The sequence below is a fragment of the Astatotilapia calliptera genome, chromosome 19 (assembly GCF_900246225.1).
Source record: "Astatotilapia calliptera chromosome 19, fAstCal1.2, whole genome shotgun sequence".
NCBI lineage: Eukaryota > Metazoa > Chordata > Actinopteri > Cichliformes > Cichlidae > Astatotilapia > Astatotilapia calliptera.
The window spans coordinates 26,660,524-26,677,439 of NC_039320.1; the positions used below are offsets into that span (position 1 = coordinate 26,660,524).

General features: G+C 41.1%; 1 protein-coding gene across 14 annotated transcripts in view; it reads right to left on the reverse strand.

The window, feature by feature from the left end:
• Positions 1–4,580: 4,580 nt before the first annotated feature.
• LOC113012390 (ryanodine receptor 3) overlaps positions 4,581–16,916 on the reverse strand; it is a 107,828-nt gene continuing 95,492 nt past the window's right edge. For 13 of the 14 annotated variants that reach the window (XM_026152551.1, XM_026152557.1, XM_026152559.1 and 10 more), the window contains 18 exons: positions 16,675–16,779; positions 15,247–15,328; positions 13,757–15,069; positions 13,615–13,673; positions 13,229–13,403; positions 13,031–13,117; positions 12,742–12,936; positions 12,380–12,510; positions 12,258–12,300; positions 12,005–12,132; positions 11,836–11,896; positions 11,543–11,689; positions 9,993–10,127; positions 9,718–9,874; positions 9,515–9,579; positions 7,641–7,741; positions 6,877–6,928; positions 4,581–5,616 (listed from right to left, as the gene is read on the reverse strand). In XM_026152551.1, coding sequence (XP_026008336.1) covers positions 5,521–5,616; positions 6,877–6,928; positions 7,641–7,741; positions 9,515–9,579; positions 9,718–9,874; positions 9,993–10,127; positions 11,543–11,689; positions 11,836–11,896; positions 12,005–12,132; positions 12,258–12,300; positions 12,380–12,510; positions 12,742–12,936; positions 13,031–13,117; positions 13,229–13,403; positions 13,615–13,673; positions 13,757–15,069; positions 15,247–15,328; positions 16,675–16,779 — 3,132 coding nt within the window. In that variant the 3' untranslated portion in view covers positions 4,581–5,520. The remainder of the gene's footprint in view (positions 5,617–6,876; positions 6,929–7,640; positions 7,742–9,514; positions 9,580–9,717; positions 9,875–9,992; positions 10,128–11,542; positions 11,690–11,835; positions 11,897–12,004; positions 12,133–12,257; positions 12,301–12,379; positions 12,511–12,741; positions 12,937–13,030; positions 13,118–13,228; positions 13,404–13,614; positions 13,674–13,756; positions 15,070–15,246; positions 15,329–16,674; positions 16,780–16,916) is intronic. The other variant, XM_026152558.1, reaches the window with a different exon arrangement.

The following is a 16,916-nucleotide window of genomic DNA, read 5'->3' on the forward strand; positions in this document are numbered from 1 at the left end:
TTTGTGATTTTTCCTCTACACCGTAGTGGATTTGAAACGAACAATGAAGATGTGACTGAAGCGCAGACTTTCAGCAATGAATGTTTAGGAATTACAGCCATTTTCATGTATAGTGTCCCATTTTCAAAGCCTTACATGTAATTTGAAAATTAATCCGTCAGCACTTTCTTGGCCAGGTCAGCGCAGTTCCCTCATTATTCCCTGACAAATTAAGCTGATAAAAAATGTGTTGAAATTGCATTTGGTTAGCTGTTCAGCGGAGCTCTTAATTTGAAGCCCGAAGAGATTTTGATGTAACTGAAGAAGGTTGTCATTAGGCGACTGCAAAATCTTCAGGAGTGGTCGAAACATCGGGCCCTTTCATAAAAAGAATTAATGCAATGATGGCCTGAAAGACCACTAAAGACACTGAAACTAAAGGGTATGATGACAAAATGATTTTGTCAAGTCAATACACTTTCAAGGAAATAAGTCTATCTTTATCAAAGTCTACAATCAAAAGACGTCTTTACAAAAGTAGTTGGTAAACTACTGGGAATAGTTTGAGGTTCTTATCCACAACTGGGGCCACGTTAATGGTCTTCCCCACCACTCTTTTGGAGTTAAAAAGCTAATGTCAGGATTTGCTGATGTGTGCAAAATTATACTATTATACAGTTATTACACAGCTGTACAGATCAATAATTCGTTGGCCGAAGACACAATTTTTGTAGGTTTTGTTTTGGGGTTTTTTTTGTGGATTTAAACTCAAACAGTCAGTATTTGATTGAAGTGCAGTTTTCAGTTTTAGTTCACAAAGTAACTATTTAGGAATTACAGCGAACCAGTTGACAGTTTTCAGAGATTTAAAATCAAGTGAACATTTTAATCACAATTTAATGGCCAAAGTCAAAGTGCTGAATTTGTATTTTATAGCTTTTATATAAGTCAGCTCAATTAAATTCAGTTTTATTTATATGAGGCCAAATCACAGCAGCAGTCGCCTTAATGCACTTTGTATTCTAAAGTAACGATCCAACAGTGACACAGAGGAAATCCCAACAATCAAATGATGCCTTTTCAACAAGCACTTGGCGACAGTGGGAAAGAAAAAACATGATTTTAACAGGAAGAAACCTCCAGTAGAACCGGGATCAGGGAGGGGCAGCCAACTGCTGTGACTGGTTGGGGGTGAAGGGAGGAAGACAGGACAAAATAACACTCTTGAGGAGGTAGGTGTATCATTATCAGAGTCAATAATCAAGAGACACCTTCGTGAAAGTAGTTTAAAGCAATGTGAAAATCACTGGTTATACTCAAGAACAAGAAGGCCAGATTAACCTTCATCAGAAAACATCTAAAAAGCCTGGACAGCCCTTAAAATAATTATTGACACCAAGTTTTACTTGTACCAGAATAATGGCAGCATCAGCAAAAACGTGTTGATTGTTCAGATGCTTGTGGACTTAACGGTATATCTGTTAATTTTTTAAAAGTTTGTCTATTGTGAGTTTTGTCAAACGAATTATACTCAAAATATGAGTGTAACAAGATGGACACAGAGTCTGTAAACACAACTACACGGCAATAATACGTACACTAAATGCAACAAGAGCTGAATCTTGGTATTATCGAGTTCACTGTGACAAACCTAGCCAACCTGCTTTAACTATTAGAGTGTATGCTGTTGTGTAATGTTGAATAAAAGGTTCAAACACTGACAACAGACCATATGTAGCATCTTGTCACCAGTTGGAGGTTTGTCTGCAGGTGGCAGCTGCAAGTGACAGCGCACACTGTGACTCAAGCTGCTCTCTTTTTTCTCTCGAGCGATCTGTCACTCCACTGCAGCCGCGCTCCACGCTGGGACCCGGCATGATCGACCGGATACAACTTTCAGCTACATTACATCAGCAATAGGTCACTTGTGGTAAGAACAGGGGTTGGGCATTACAGAAGGCACACCAAATGGCAGACCAAATTCAACACAGACAGGGAGCAGATACTTCCCCAAGTTGAAAACAATAGTACATCCCAAACAATAAGGGAAAAATCCCAGAAGCTTTGTATTTTATTGATGTTTGTGAGTCAGGTCTTCCCCTAAGGAACAAGTGAAATCAGGTGTAAAATGTGTCATTCTACCTTTAGGCTCCGGTCATGTTGTACTCTATGTTAGAAAACAAGCCCCTTGGGTATGTGTCTGAAAAGCCCAGAGTAATTCTGCCCGATAAAATGAACTTTCTGTACCTTTTTTCCTTCCTTACAAACATGTACCATAATGGAGTTACTGTGTAAAAGGCACTTTAACACATTAGTGCTTCTTTAGGGAGTTAGCTGTCTTTCCTGTTTAAAACTTAACCCTGCTCTACATTTCCATAAATAAACATTTTTCACTTTACCACTAAGCTGGTAAAAAAAAAAAGGAAAGGAAAAGGGTCTCTCAACAAGAGTCAGGAGAAAAGAACAATAGCAATCATATCAGCTGGCCTAATGTTAGCAAAGGTTCAAGCTAGCAAAGCTTCTGTGCTAGCAAAAAAGATGATAAACACTTACCCCGGCTTTGTTCATAAAAAAGGTATCATTACTTTCAGACAAAGTATGTAATGTATGTGTGTGATGTTGTAAAGTCTTGGTTGTGCACTGAGTATATAAAAGCCCAACTAGGGACAAGAGTTGCGAACTAGCTAAAGCTATAAATTTGCTTTGAAGCCCATCAGCTTCATGCTAAACTGCATCAAATTAAATAAATAAATAATAATTAATTAAAAAGGTTTGGCAGATTAAAAAAACCCTGAGCAAGGCTATGTACCCATATGGAAAAGATAAATATATATAAATATAAATCTTGTGTGAAACTTGTATGAAAAGCATACAAGAGTAAAAACAGATATAAGATCCCTTGAAAAATTATATAAATAAAACTTGTATGTTTCGGATACTTCCTAAAACAATATATGAAAGTAATGAGAAAATGGCCACTTTCATGAGTAAATCATATAAGCCTTATATGATTCACTATATGAAGTGGGCCACATCTTTTGCAAGTCTTCTATAAGTTTGTTCTATTTCTTTTCCATATGGGTAATATCTCCTTCTTTAACAGTAGCTTTAGCTTTAGCAAATGTAGCTCAACCAGGTAGCTTGATCTAGTGTTGCCAACTCCTCAGTAACAAAAATCGCTATTGGCTGTTGGCTAGAAGTCGCTCAATGACTTCATTGGTCATGCTTATGTAATTGTAACCGATGCTGTACGACAGAGAAATAACATCATGGAAGAGACATAAAGTCAGTAAAAATCACCCTAAATGCATTTATATATATTTAGAATATATTTAGAACTACAAATTAAATTTCTTTCAGTAGTTATTGTTTTTTTAATGTCACAATTCCATCCCTCCTCCTTTATCTGGCTTTGGACTGGAAAAAGTGACCCAAAATAGGCAGTGTTTAACTTGTTGTTTTGATTCTACGCACTTTACACTACTCATGAATCATGCTAACGCTAAGGTTTAAATATGAACAGACTTCCTTATTGCCGCTTTGACCCTGAACCTTCTTTTGCAGCACACTAGTTCCTTTCCTTTCTACTAGCTCAAGGTTAGTTAAGCTCAGTTAAAATTTCTTGACGTAGACTATTTGTCATATCAGTTTTACTTGACCTAAACCAAATTATAAGTTTTACAAATTTATGAGTTTTTAAAAAGTGGTAGCCAGAAACAATCTATATGCATGAAACCCATTATAACTTGGTTGTTTGTTGGTAACACGACTTTGTTATATGTGTGTTTCTGTGTGTGTCATCACGAATGGCTTAATTGTTGCTAATTCATGTTGGCTCTGCTTCACATGGAAGTCATCACTGATATTGCACATTACAGTTTCCTTCTGCTGCCTTTATAGCCGCATAATATGCTAAATAATGTGGGAGCCCATTTGCTTTTTAGAGCACAGGACATTACATACGAAGCTTTAAACTGAGTTAGCTCAGAGACTGCGTTTGCTTTAATCCACTCAAAACACTGCATGTTAAATATTTACTGCACTATGACAAGAGCAGCTTTATAAAACAATTGGAGGTAATGATAGCTTTTTATTGTTGCTTTGCAATAGTCTTCAGTAGAAAGACCGATAGTGATGGGTCACGTTTTAATTTCAAAAATACAATACACACACAACATGCTGGGACCATACAAAATAGTCAGAATGCCAGAGCTGTAAGCTGAGGTGGTAGAGTTGCTCTCAGCGGCAGGCTTCAGCACTGTGTGGTGCCCAAGGTGTGGTGACGTGATGTGAGCTGACAGCTGGCACCATGGGTAATAGGTCTAAAACTCCCATCATGTAGTCTGCTGAGGCCCCGTCCTGCCATTCTAACCCACCAGAAGTACGCACCTACTTGGCCATTACTTGTTTATTACTAAATCATAATTAAAAGCTACAGGAAGGTCAGAGTTATGATATAGCTTTGAGGTTTGGGGTGTGTGAAATTTACGTGTCTGAAATGACTCAGAGATCTTAGACTTGGAGATATATTTTTATTTAATTGCTTTAAGAAATAAATTCAAAGATCTGAAAAATAAACAACCACAATGTAAACACAAACGTTTCTTGCATCAATTTCTTTATTTTTTTTCCATCAAAAGAAATGCACAGATCAGCAAAGCTATTACATACAAATGGCCATACAATAGCAATTCATTTTTTTTCTGTTCTTGTTTGAAAGTCTTCAGGAAATTCTGTTGTGTCATGTATACACTGTATCTTGAACATTTGCAGTTACGCTGCATTCAGCAACAAAAGAAATCGTCCCAATGCTCTTCTTCCACGTTCAAATGAAAGTGTTCAGCCACAAACTACATATCTGGACAGCTACTTGTTACTGCTCCAGGAAAACTACTGTACTTACATACAATAAAGAAAAGAAACAAAAGTTTTGCATAGCTTCATTGTAATGTAGATACAGTACTGTAAGGCACTTCATGAAGAACTTTAGGCATTTTTAAAAATAAATCCTACACAATAAACCTTTTGTCACGTCATCCTACAGATTCCATCTCGATAGATAAATGTTACAACATCTGACGAAAAAAAATCTTTTCTTAAATCACATTTTTGCGCACTATGTATATCTACTATACTCCACTGCTTTTCTTTTGGCATTAAGTCTCAAGTTCAACATTCATATATTGTGCATAATATGACTCACACATTGTCCCCATAACCCCACACAACCCAATATTTCTCAAAAAGACCAAAAGAAAACAAAAATTGTGCAATGATTTGGGGTTATGTGGAGTAAAAGGCAACACGCTGTCAAAAACGAGTCCCCCAAACCAAAAGAAAACCTAAATGTCTGGGCAAGTTGTAGGTCATTTCCTCATAGACGGGTGCTGTACTGACAGTTACAGGGTACATCATTTTCATTTGCCTCTCCTCACACCAGTCCAAACCAGTGTGGGAGTGTGTGTCGTATTCCAGCAGTTGTAGGTGGGACTACATGCTCCAGCAGGCCACGTAGATAGAGGTAAGGAGGATGCATCTGCTCTATCCAAGCTGATCTTCGTACTGTTTGCGGAAGCAATCTCCAGCTGGGAAAAAGTCCCAGCAGCGCTCCTGATACATCTTCCACACGTAGGACTCCTGGACACAAGCCAACATCAGAGTTTAGCTCGAAATCTTTAACTTGCCTAAAGTAAGGCTGAATGTTTTGAACTTAAATATCCAAAATTTAAACATTACATAATTACAGGTGTGTTAATGAGCTGAAATGGGTATACTTGGTATTAACATGCATGTTAATACCAAGTGAACGTATCAACAGAAAGATCATTAAAACAGTTTTGGTATTTAGTGAGTATACTAGCTGTGTCCCAAAACCTAGGCCACCTCATTTTAAGGCTGATTACGTCACAGCCAGGAGACGAAGGCCGTCCCAATTTGAAGGCTGCTCCAAACGCGGTCGACAAATGCGTCCTTCATTTCCCCGAATTTGAAGGATTGTACCCTACCCCAGAATTCATAGCGCGGCCCAGCCGATTCCAGTTTCCAACAATGGCGGCAGCTACTTAGTTTTAATATTACTCTGATTACTCTTTCTGTAATCACAAAATAAACTTTTAACATATTCTCAGGCAAGAATGTAGCTGTGTAAATTTCATATATCTGCTCGATTTATCAAGACATCACATATTTGCAAAAGTGCTCCAATGTTTTCGGAGACGTCTGTTACCCTCCAGATCAATAGCTAGCCGGGGGTTCAAGGCTCACTGGAGCCGGCGAGAACAGCGGACTCCCGGCACATCGCTTTCAGATCCCCCGCGGTCTTTTACTACTCAGGTTAAACATGTAACTAAGTCACTCAGATAAATTAAAAATGTTATTGTTTGGCTTTTTTCAGTGTTTTATTTGTTCCTGAGTAAATCGGTTCAGCTGAGATTACAGCTAAATAAACGTCAAACAGAAAACTGATTAACAGAAGTGTGAGATGGTCGAGAATTTACTCCAATGTCAAGTTATATGTTAGCGAGTGAGGAGCAGACGGCTGAGTTTATTAAACTCGGTGTTCGGAGGATGCTGCCTATGAATTGGGACATAGCTACTGTCTTATCTAAGAGAGGCAAAACAGTTAGCTAGTAGATGAGCACCTACTTGAAATGTTATTGAGCAGTATTAATCTTACCACTTTATCCACACAAATATGACCTAAAATTAAAATTGAATCTCTATGGTTTAGTACAATGACCTTAATTAATATTATGTAAACCACAGAGTATCAAACAACACTTTAATTCCACCACAATATGGGTAGATATGAAAAAACGAATAAACCAAAATAGGTGTTGACAGTAAGAGGAGAAATATTGAATGGGTTAAGCTAATCAGGGTAAAATAGTCTTCTACCTGTCCAGTGTGCTCTGTCTCATCCTTGTTGATGAGGTACATCAGGAAAAACCTTTATAAGAAAAACGAGAACAAAGAAAAAAATATTAAAGGGGAATCGCAGTCTTGTATCTAAGCCCATCGCCACAGCTGAAGCACAGAGCAGGGACATGAGAAGCTTTTCTGTGACACATTTGATTTTTGCAACACTAATCACATAAATGTCAAACTCTCCGTCACTGGGTGTCACAGTTCCCGATGCTAGTGTCTAAGTAAAGTTACACCACCTCGTCTCTATCGCAGAATCACCTGTTGTTCCCCAAATCAAGCGTAAATGGCAATGAGCCGCTGTATCTCTATGGGCATCGCAGCATGCCAAATCATAATGAATACTGAATGAGAGCATGCTATCACAAACCTATTTTCCAATAAAGTTCATGGCATTAAATAGTAATGAAGCAACATAATGAGGTCGCTCTGATATCCTCCGGCCAGCTGACTGTGAGAGCAAATGGACTGAGACTTTCTATTGTTACTGGTATTATTCAGAAACACCGGCTAAGCGGTGCGTGTGAGGGAAACACAGGCAGGATACCTGAAGGGATCTAGTGTTCTGGATCAATGCTGCTACTAGTGACTTTGGTGTTTATGCTGCAGTAACGTGCTAAAGCCATCAATCATGTGGTTAAATTACAGAAAAGCGTTGACACGAATGGTAAAAGATTACTGCAATGATTACAAAACAAAAAAACATTAAAAACACTGCTGATCAAAAGGATACTCACAGATAGTTGGCCAAATTGTGCTCTTGTAAGGTGTGGGTCTCAAAGCCGTGGGGGGTTGTGTCGAAGTAATCGTTCCCGATCCCACAGATGAAACATTTGGTCTGAGGACAGAAAATGAAAATTAGAAGGCACGCTTCCTTCTTCTTTTTCTGTGCTTCATTGATGAACTACAGTAAACAAGAGTTTGCCTAAAGCAACACCAGATTGGACATATTTTACAATATTAAGGTCAAGTTACTCATCACGCTCAGTCCCACTCAGCCTATGAACAACAGAAGCTCTGCAGGGACCTTTTAGTCTGAGAAAATAACACAGTTATTTATTATTGACAGTTTCATTAAGGGTTATCTGCCCTTTCTTAGGCGACAAGGTTATGCATCAACAAGTATGCTTCCAAAATTCGGCTTAATATTTATATTCCCACATGCACGTTGATCTTCACTTGCCTGTCACAGTGACTGTTTAAATACTCAAGAGAGATGGGGAGCTCACAAAAATGTGTCACATCTCTGAAACTCAACACGTGATCAAATAGGGGGGTTAGGGGGTACAATTTCCATAAAGTAACCCAGACAAAGTAAAATATTAATGAAAAAAAAGAGACAAGTACACGAGACGAGACACAAGAGTCCACTAATAAGGCCGTAATCTCCAGAAGATCTACATTAAATCTATTCGTACATGAAAGGTGGACGTGAGCGCGATTATGCCGTCTAATGGTTAGGGAGGTGCTGTTATGAAGGGTCGAGCTGAGTGTTCAACTGTCTCGCTATTTCGAAGCAACTTTCCAGATATGAGGTTGGCCCATCATAAACTATACCCGGTTTCAGATGGTAAAGAGTGTAATCATTTGCAAAAATGAACATCATGTTGTTTTCAGCAGTCTGTGAAACAAACAATTGCTCACCAAGAGAGTATTAACTGAGGTCATAGAACAAGAGAGCCGAGCGCTGTTACTGTGGAGTCTCATCCAGTCTTCTTTTTTAACAGTTGCCCCCTGATGGCCCTTAAGCCTGTAGCGAGACATGCATAAATATTTCTTCGAGTGATGGATATTACCTGTCGCTACATCGAATGAAGATAAACTTTATTGCTGCCCTTTTGTGATAAATATGAGTTCTCATGTTATTTGTCCTGGACTGTACAGAGCCACAAAACTGTGGAATGATGTGACACGTTTGTTTCGAGCTTGCATGCCCCTCAGGAAGCATCGATAGAACTTCAGGCACTATGCTTCCTGCTTCACCGCTTCTGCTGCTGTTGATTGGCTGCACCAGCTGCTCTGTAACAGTAGCCTTGGCCCCGACGTTACTAGGCAACAGACAGTTTCTGAAGAACCATGTGACTGAAGATGTAAAGGGATGCTGGGGAACAGAGGACCTGGAGGACAACAATGTGATGCACGGGTTTCCCTCCACTTTTCTATCCCCTGACCCTCAGACTCCAGATCCATAAAAAAGAGACCTTCAAAGAGGAGGTTCAGAAGGAGGAGGCAGGAGACGGAGAACCAGGAAAATGTAGAATTTGCACTCCAAACACAGCAGGAAGGCAACAATCAGCCAACAGAAGAGCAGCAGAAACAGAGACGAGAGCTGACAGTGGGATGAGCAGGAGATCTGGAAGGACATCACGCTGACCCACCATCAGAGGATTCTGGATGTTCCGTCTCTTGAAGAGGTTTTAGACCATCGTTACGTGAATCCACAGAACATCATCCACAACATGACCAAAGTCAACAAACACAGAGTGGCCACACTGGACGACTTCTACAATGGCTTCACTTCACAGACCTATAAGCTAAGTCCATCTTTTATATGATTTACACTCCTGCCACTTCCTTCAGTGCTGCAAGTTATGATGATCTGTCCTCTCACCTCCATGTCCTCTTTGACCTGCTCCTGTTGGTCTCTTAACTCTCCAAAGGCATCAATGATCAAACCTGCAACCATAAAGGAACTGCTGTGAGCATGACATACATACCCTAAGCATAAAGACTGTAATATTTAAATGGATATATGTTGTGGGTTCGTCTAATTACTGATAAATAAGGTTGAAATTGGGATTTTTTTTTATGTACCCTGGATGATGGCCAAGAGGATGACAATAACAAAGAAGAAGAACGTGATGTCGAACAGGATGCGGTAGAGCTCATAGGGGTCACCAGCTGGGTCCTCGATCTCATCCCCTATCCCGCCTCCTGCTCTTACCCCAACATACATGTGGAATAGGTAGCACTGCGGGAACACAGGTGGAGGTCTAACTGAAATCTGAGGCTGAGCATTAAGTCATGGCTTATTTTAAGCAGCGAGCCCAAATCTGTTCCTTAAAAAAGAAAGCGTAACTCCAGTTTACCGTCATCATGTCGTCGCACTTCATGTCCGGCTCATCCTCATCCTCACTCTTGTTGTAAAACTTCCTGAAGAAGTTGAAGGCCACCACAGTGTAGAGATAGACCACAACAGCTAGCAGGCCCACTGTCAGCACCAGCTACAGAGACACATGAAATCTGCATTCACAGACTCGCTCTTTTTTTGCTATTTATGTATTTCTTTTAGACACACAATGGACGCAGCAGGGGCAGAGCTGCTGGCTTCCATTTGTTTTCTATAAAAAAATTGCAACAAAATTAGATCAGCAAGAGAGGAGTGAGTAGAGAGAAGGGGAAAAGTTCAAACGCGTGGAAACGAAGAGAAAGTTTAGTGCAATAAGAAAACTCACATGAGTTATTTATTTATAGTAAATACAAAAAAAGAGTCTATTATTTCACATATAATAAAAAATGGATTCAGCTACAGCTCAGCCGGTTGTAAACCTGAAAGGCAACAACACCGTAAAGCGCATTTAGATTGACAGCGTGATTGATCAGCCCACAGACGGCTGAGTCTGGGAGATGTCGCTGATTCCTTGTGGCCTTGCCATTTTGGTGCATTTCCGCCCTTGGAGACTGAGGTGACATTAAATTCTGATTTGTCCCTCTGGTCAGTTAACATGGGAATTATTGGAAGAACTGGCAATCCAAAGTGGGATTTAAATTAAGCCATGTGAGCCATTTGAACTCAAATGTCAAAGGATGCTGAGAACATTCCAATTATCTCACACGACACATACAGGATCTGCTAGATGACACATTTGTGATTCATGTCACCTGCATATTAGCTGCCAACAAGCGAGATCATTTTTCTCAGAACCTGATGAACCAAATTAGACCTAAATGGTCAATTAGATCAGTTAAATGACAAGAGAAACTGCCTAATAAAAAGATCATATTTGTTAATATGTTGGCTTTAACCTATTATAAAACCAAGCCTGGGTCTTTTAGCGCTTAAAGTAGCTTATTTGGGTGGCTGTAGCTCAGGTGGCAGAGCAGGTCAGCCACTAATCAGAAGGTCGGTGGTTCGATCCCAGGATGCACCCTGGCTGCATGCCAAATATCCTTGGGCAAGATACTGACCCCATGTTTGCCTACTGGTGGTGGTCAGAGGGCCCGGTGGCGCCAGTGTCCGGCAGCCTCGCCTCTGTCAGTGCGCCCCAGGGCAGCTGTGGCTACAATGTAGCTGCCATCACCAGTGTGTGAATGTGTGTGTGAATGGGTGGATGACTGAATGTGTAAAGCGCTTTGGGGTCCTATGGACTAGAAAAGCGCTATACAAATGCAGACCATTTACCATTTTTTAAGGACATAAATACATAATATTTAAATAACTGTGTTAACATTTAAAGCAACATTAAAATGATTTCAACTGAAATCTGTTTTGGGCGTGCAGAAAGCAGAATTTAGCACATTTTGAATGGCATACTTCAAATGCCATCACTGCAAACTGTGATCAAAAAATGTGTTTCACCACCAGCTCTGCAGTGACCCCTGCTGTTCAATAGAAGAGCTGTATGTGTTTCCTCCTCACCTGCTTGCCATTGTGCGTGACAGATGAAAGGATGGTGCGGAGAGTCTTGAAGCCCATGGCAATGTCCAGCAGATGGGCGGCAAAGAAGAAGTTGTTGTAGTGACCCAGGATGGACATGGTGGTGTACCAAACTAGATACAAGAATGACTGGTGGAGAAACAAAATGGATCAGAAGCCGTTCGCCCTGCTATAAAATCCTCCATCAACCTCCTCAGCTGTCAAATAATGTAAACCACCATCAATAAAACTACAAAACAAAGCAATTAATCATCCAAACTTATTTTTAAACTTACATTATCTGTAAACACAACCCCCATTTTCCAGACATGGTACTTTGTATCGATTGAGCTCAACCTGGCAACAGAGAAAAGTTGATATGAAGGGCTCGTATTTTCTGTTTGACCTCTATTTTTACTCCAAGCAGCCCTGGGCTGTCTGCTTTTTATCAGCCCAATCTCTCACCATGACACCAGTGAAGCCTCCTTGGCAACAGTTTCCTCTGTAGGGTTGAAATCCAGGGCACTCTTGTCCAACCCCAGCAGCTCTGCTATCCTCTCTGCTCCGTAAAGGTCTCCATACTTTTTTATCACCTACAAACAGAAGCCGCGCGGAAATATATAAGAGACACGGCAGCTGACATTTAGTAAGTGTAACCAGATTCCATTTATAGCTTGTGTGCACAGCAGATTAAACTTAAATTACATGAGCTACTTACTTTGCGCTTGACAAATTTATCCCAGTAGTTGTTGGGAAAGGAGCTGATAAAAAAACAAAAACAGAATTAAACGTCTGTTTGCACAAGATTATGATTCGTCGTTTGATAAAAGGCAGACTCACGGAGTGTTGATGACCAGTCTGTCCCACTGTCCTTTAATGTCGTCATCAGACGGCTGCTCGGTGATGTAGAGGCCTGCAAACTCCAACTTCCTTGCTATCTCCTTCTCCCGCTTGAACACTACCAAAGGCACCTTGAACACACGAGAAATCGGGCTGCATCACTGAGACAGTGTGTGTGTGTGTGTGCACGTGAGTGCATGGGTTAACAATGAACAAGTGTACTGAAATATAAAATGTACATATACCCAAACAAGATATTTGAAGTTACTTGATTTTTTTAATGCTCCACATGTGTGCAGTTTTATTTTTGCACCTACAATGCTTAACAAATTCATTAGACCACCTTAAAAAACTGTGCATACCTTCAGGTAGTAGTATCCCACTACACACAGGAAAGATATGATGGTGTGTAGTATTGCCAGACAGCGAAGTGTTGGTGCCATGTAACCTGTGCTCTCCTGCAAGACGAAATACTCAAGCGCTCCCTCGTCTTCCTCCTCCCCAGCTCTGCCTCGACCCTTCCAGGGGTCTTCATCATCCGAGTAATCACCGGTCACCTAAAAGGTGACGACACCAAATTTGACACCCAGCTTACAAAACAGCGGGACCCTAAGGTGAGTATATAAAGTGGTAGTTTAGCTCCAAACTTACTTTGTAGAAGAGAAGAATAAAGTTGATAGCAAAGGCAACAAAAAGTGCCAAGAAGCGGAGATTGTAGAAATTTCTTGCCAGGTAGTTCTGTGAAAAGGTAATCGTGATCATCATCTTTGTTTTTATGTCTAACAAGTTTGTATTTGTGCTTAATGTAACAGTTGTGATCTTAAAACTGCAGTGAGGAAAACATCTGACCAGCATCTTAGTCTGGTAGACTTCCAAGCCGGCGAAGAAGCTCGCCATGAAAGCCTCCGGTGCCTCTTTCTTCAAGCCGAGCCTTTTCTTCGGGGCTTTCTTCTCCTCCACTGACAGCTCTGGAGGAGCTTCGTCTCTAGTCTTGTCGTGGTCCTTCTTCTCACCATCTTCTGAACTGCAAGCATAAATTATACATTAGTGTTGTGTTCATAGACACAGATGTATACTTAATATGGAGAAACAAAATGTGGATACTAAGCAAAGGGACAAGCACAGGAGTAAGCATGGATACGATAACTGCTATTTATGTGAAACTAATCTAACACAATCCTCAAATAAACATATGCAAGTGGTAATGTAGGTAACAATGAACAAGTTACACTCACTCTCCCTTCTCTGTATCAGATCTGTAGTCTCCGTTCACAGCCCTCGTCTTTGCAGCCATCTGGAATCAGGAGATTACTTTAACATTCAGGTTCTACTAATAAGGGTGTGTTCTTCTTCTATTTTCTGAACAAAATCACTAACCTGTGCCTTCTTCTGCTTGACTGCACTGGCTATTGACGGGGCATCTCCCACCACCACCTCAGACACATCCCCCAAACCTGGCTCGGCCCCGTGCTTGCCCTCCTTCTTCGGCTGTATGTTGAGTAGCTCAGCCATCAGATCTGCCTCTGCTGCTTCCCCTTGAGCCATCTGACCCAACTCAGCCAACGCTGACGCTTCGCTTGCCTCCATCTTTTCTGTTTCTAACACGTCTCCATGGATCCCGAACTGAGTGGGGTCAGGCATGTTTCCCAAAATATCTGTAACCTTCATGTTCTTAGCCCCTTCAACGAGGCCACCCCCAAACATCGTGGTCCACAAGATGTGGAAGAATCCCCAAATTAGGCTGTAAACAAAGTGAAAGAGGCCTGTGATGATCATCCAAAAGAAGGAGAAGAAGCCCCGCACCATCTCCTTCACACTCATCTTCCTGAATTTCCTGAATTGCCGCCGCATGCTTTTAAGAGTAAGCAGCTGGCGGAAGTGACACAAGCTCTTTTTCATGGAGATGCATGCGATTGTAAATGCCGAGGAAGACTCCATCATCGCGCTCTCCTCGTCTTCCTCTTCCTGGTTCTCCATCATGGTCTGGATGTCATCCTCTTCTTCCTCCGGGCGCTCAACGGGGTCTGGCTCTGAAATCTGAGAGGCCAGCTGCATCTCGAAGATCGTGTCCTCGCAGAAGTTTACAAACAGCTCCATCTTCTCGCTCTCTCCGCCCTCGTTGACCACGTCAAAGATGAACTGCCGCTTCGACTCTTTCACCTGAGGCTTCTCCCATTGCGTGCGACTCGACTGGCTGATCTCGAAGTACACTCTCTCGATGCGCTTGGCTCCGCCCATGATCTCAATGCGGCCCAAGTAAGGCTCGAAGTAGCTGAGGACGCTTTCGGCCAGGTCCAGGAAAGTTGAGAGGCGGGCATCGTGAGGCATGTGCTCTGAAAGATTGGTTAGCAACACGGCGACGTTAAAGCCGATGTCTTTTGCCGGTTCGTGAAACCTCTCAACAAACTGCTCGTAGTTGAACATGTCGTTCTCGTCAGCCTCGGCGCAGGAGAGAAGAAACTCAATCTCAGACTGAGAATACTGCTTCTGGTTCTCCATGGACTTCTGGAAATCCTTCTTTGAGATGACGCCTTTGCTCTCGGGGTCGTACTCCTTGAAACTGTCCGAAGTAGTCAAGTCCTTCAACTTGAGGAACATGTCGAAAAATTTCAGGATCATCTCCACGTTACTGGAAGATTCCACCAAGGTGTCCACCATCTGTTTGCCGATAGTTCCATTCACAACATTACCTGTGAGACAATAAAGCGGTAAATTTTATCAGTAAACTCATTAAAAAAAACACTTCCCCATGCAGATCAGACTAATCTGCTCTGCTACACATTTGATTATATCAGGCAAATAAATCCGATTTATGAAAGTACCAGCATACAAAGCTTATATAATGTTATTAAAAACAAAAAAACCACCTTCAAGTAGCGAGAGCATCATGACGACCATGTCCTTCTGCAGGTCCAGCAGCTCCTTTAGTAATTCAATCTGACTGGAGTCCTGTTAGAAAAAAGACAGAAAGTCATAGTACAATATGTCACACAGACCACTGATAGTCTAACTGTAAGGGTACAGCCAGGCTCTTTAATATCCCTGTGATGCAGAGAGAGTTGGAGAGATCAAGGCTTTAATATTGTAGGGACCTCAAATGGCCCCTGCTGTGGCTCAGAAGGTCCTTCTAGGTAACATCGATCCATCACAACCAGGGTTTATGTTATTTTGCTGTCTAGGAACAGATGGCGAGGTCAGGCTGACTCGTTTAATGTCTCTATGGGCTTTGTATTCAATGTGCCATAAATCTGAAGCGTACTTTGATGCACCTGTGCTCTTCTTCATCCTGGCTGCTGCTGTCAGACCCAGCCCCTTTGTGACGACCACGAGATAAGATTAGGTGGGTGGATTTCATCCCACTCCTGGCTTATTGGACATATCAATGATGGAGTCATATATCATGTAGCTGAGGTGAACAACATGTGTAATTGTACTGGAGTTGCTTCTGATTATCAATGAGCCTGGAGAGACCTCTAGTGGCAACGAATAAAACACCAGGGGCTGTTCACATTTTCACATCTGTACAAGCCGTTATTTCAAATCTTTACTTAAGTAACAACTATTAACTATAGCTAAGCAGGCATGTATTAAAACAAGCAGCCCATTTTCTTTTAAAAAACTGTCACTTGACTTAATGTAGTTGTACAAGCAGGTGGTTGACCTTATACATATGCTAGTTTATTTACACTGCCATCCCTTTGGTTCCTATTATTTTTAGATCTACATTTCTGTGCAAAAGTCTTGAGGTACGCTTCCTTTCATGATTTTTTTAGGGAAATGGGAAACAGGTACAGTAGTTTCCTGAAACATGACTGAAAAACATTAAGCATTAACATAAAAAAACCCCACTGAACATGGTTAGGTATAAGAACGCGACAGCAAATGAGTAAAAAAGAGAAATTTTCAAAGACTACTCTAAGGAACAGCGGCTCAGTGGAAGCCAAATAGAAAGAAACAATACTTTGGCGTAGTACATACAAATACAGGCCATACCATAGTACTCTATATGCTGCTAAAATGGAGAAAAACAATCCTCTCAGTTAAAGATAAAAAGGCCATTACACCATATATTTTGTTAAGTGGAGTCAATTTAAGGCAAATCATTTATAATAGGATTAAATCTTAATCAGCAAAGTACCAGCTTTCCAATGTGAAGCAGAAATCCTTCACAGTGAAAGTAAAGATGAGCAAAACACAAGTAAACAGTTTAGTCAACACAGAATGAAACAACTCAAGCAAGTGTTTGAGTTAGTTTAAGTTAAGGCACATCTGCGTCACTGCAGACAAACACATACCTGAGATAACTTCATCTGCATATTGGCAAAAACATGCAAGAAGCCCACCACAGCGTCCCACAGCCTGCTGTGAGCCAGACTCTGCTGATTCCCTATACACGGACCCTGGAGCACATAAAACAGAGACGAAAAGAGACGCTCAGACGATGACAAGCAGCCTTTCTCGTCACTAAAGCGCCGAAAGACCGTTAAGATATTGTAATGAACATTTTAAGCAGCTTTTACTGTGGAGAGTTGTGATT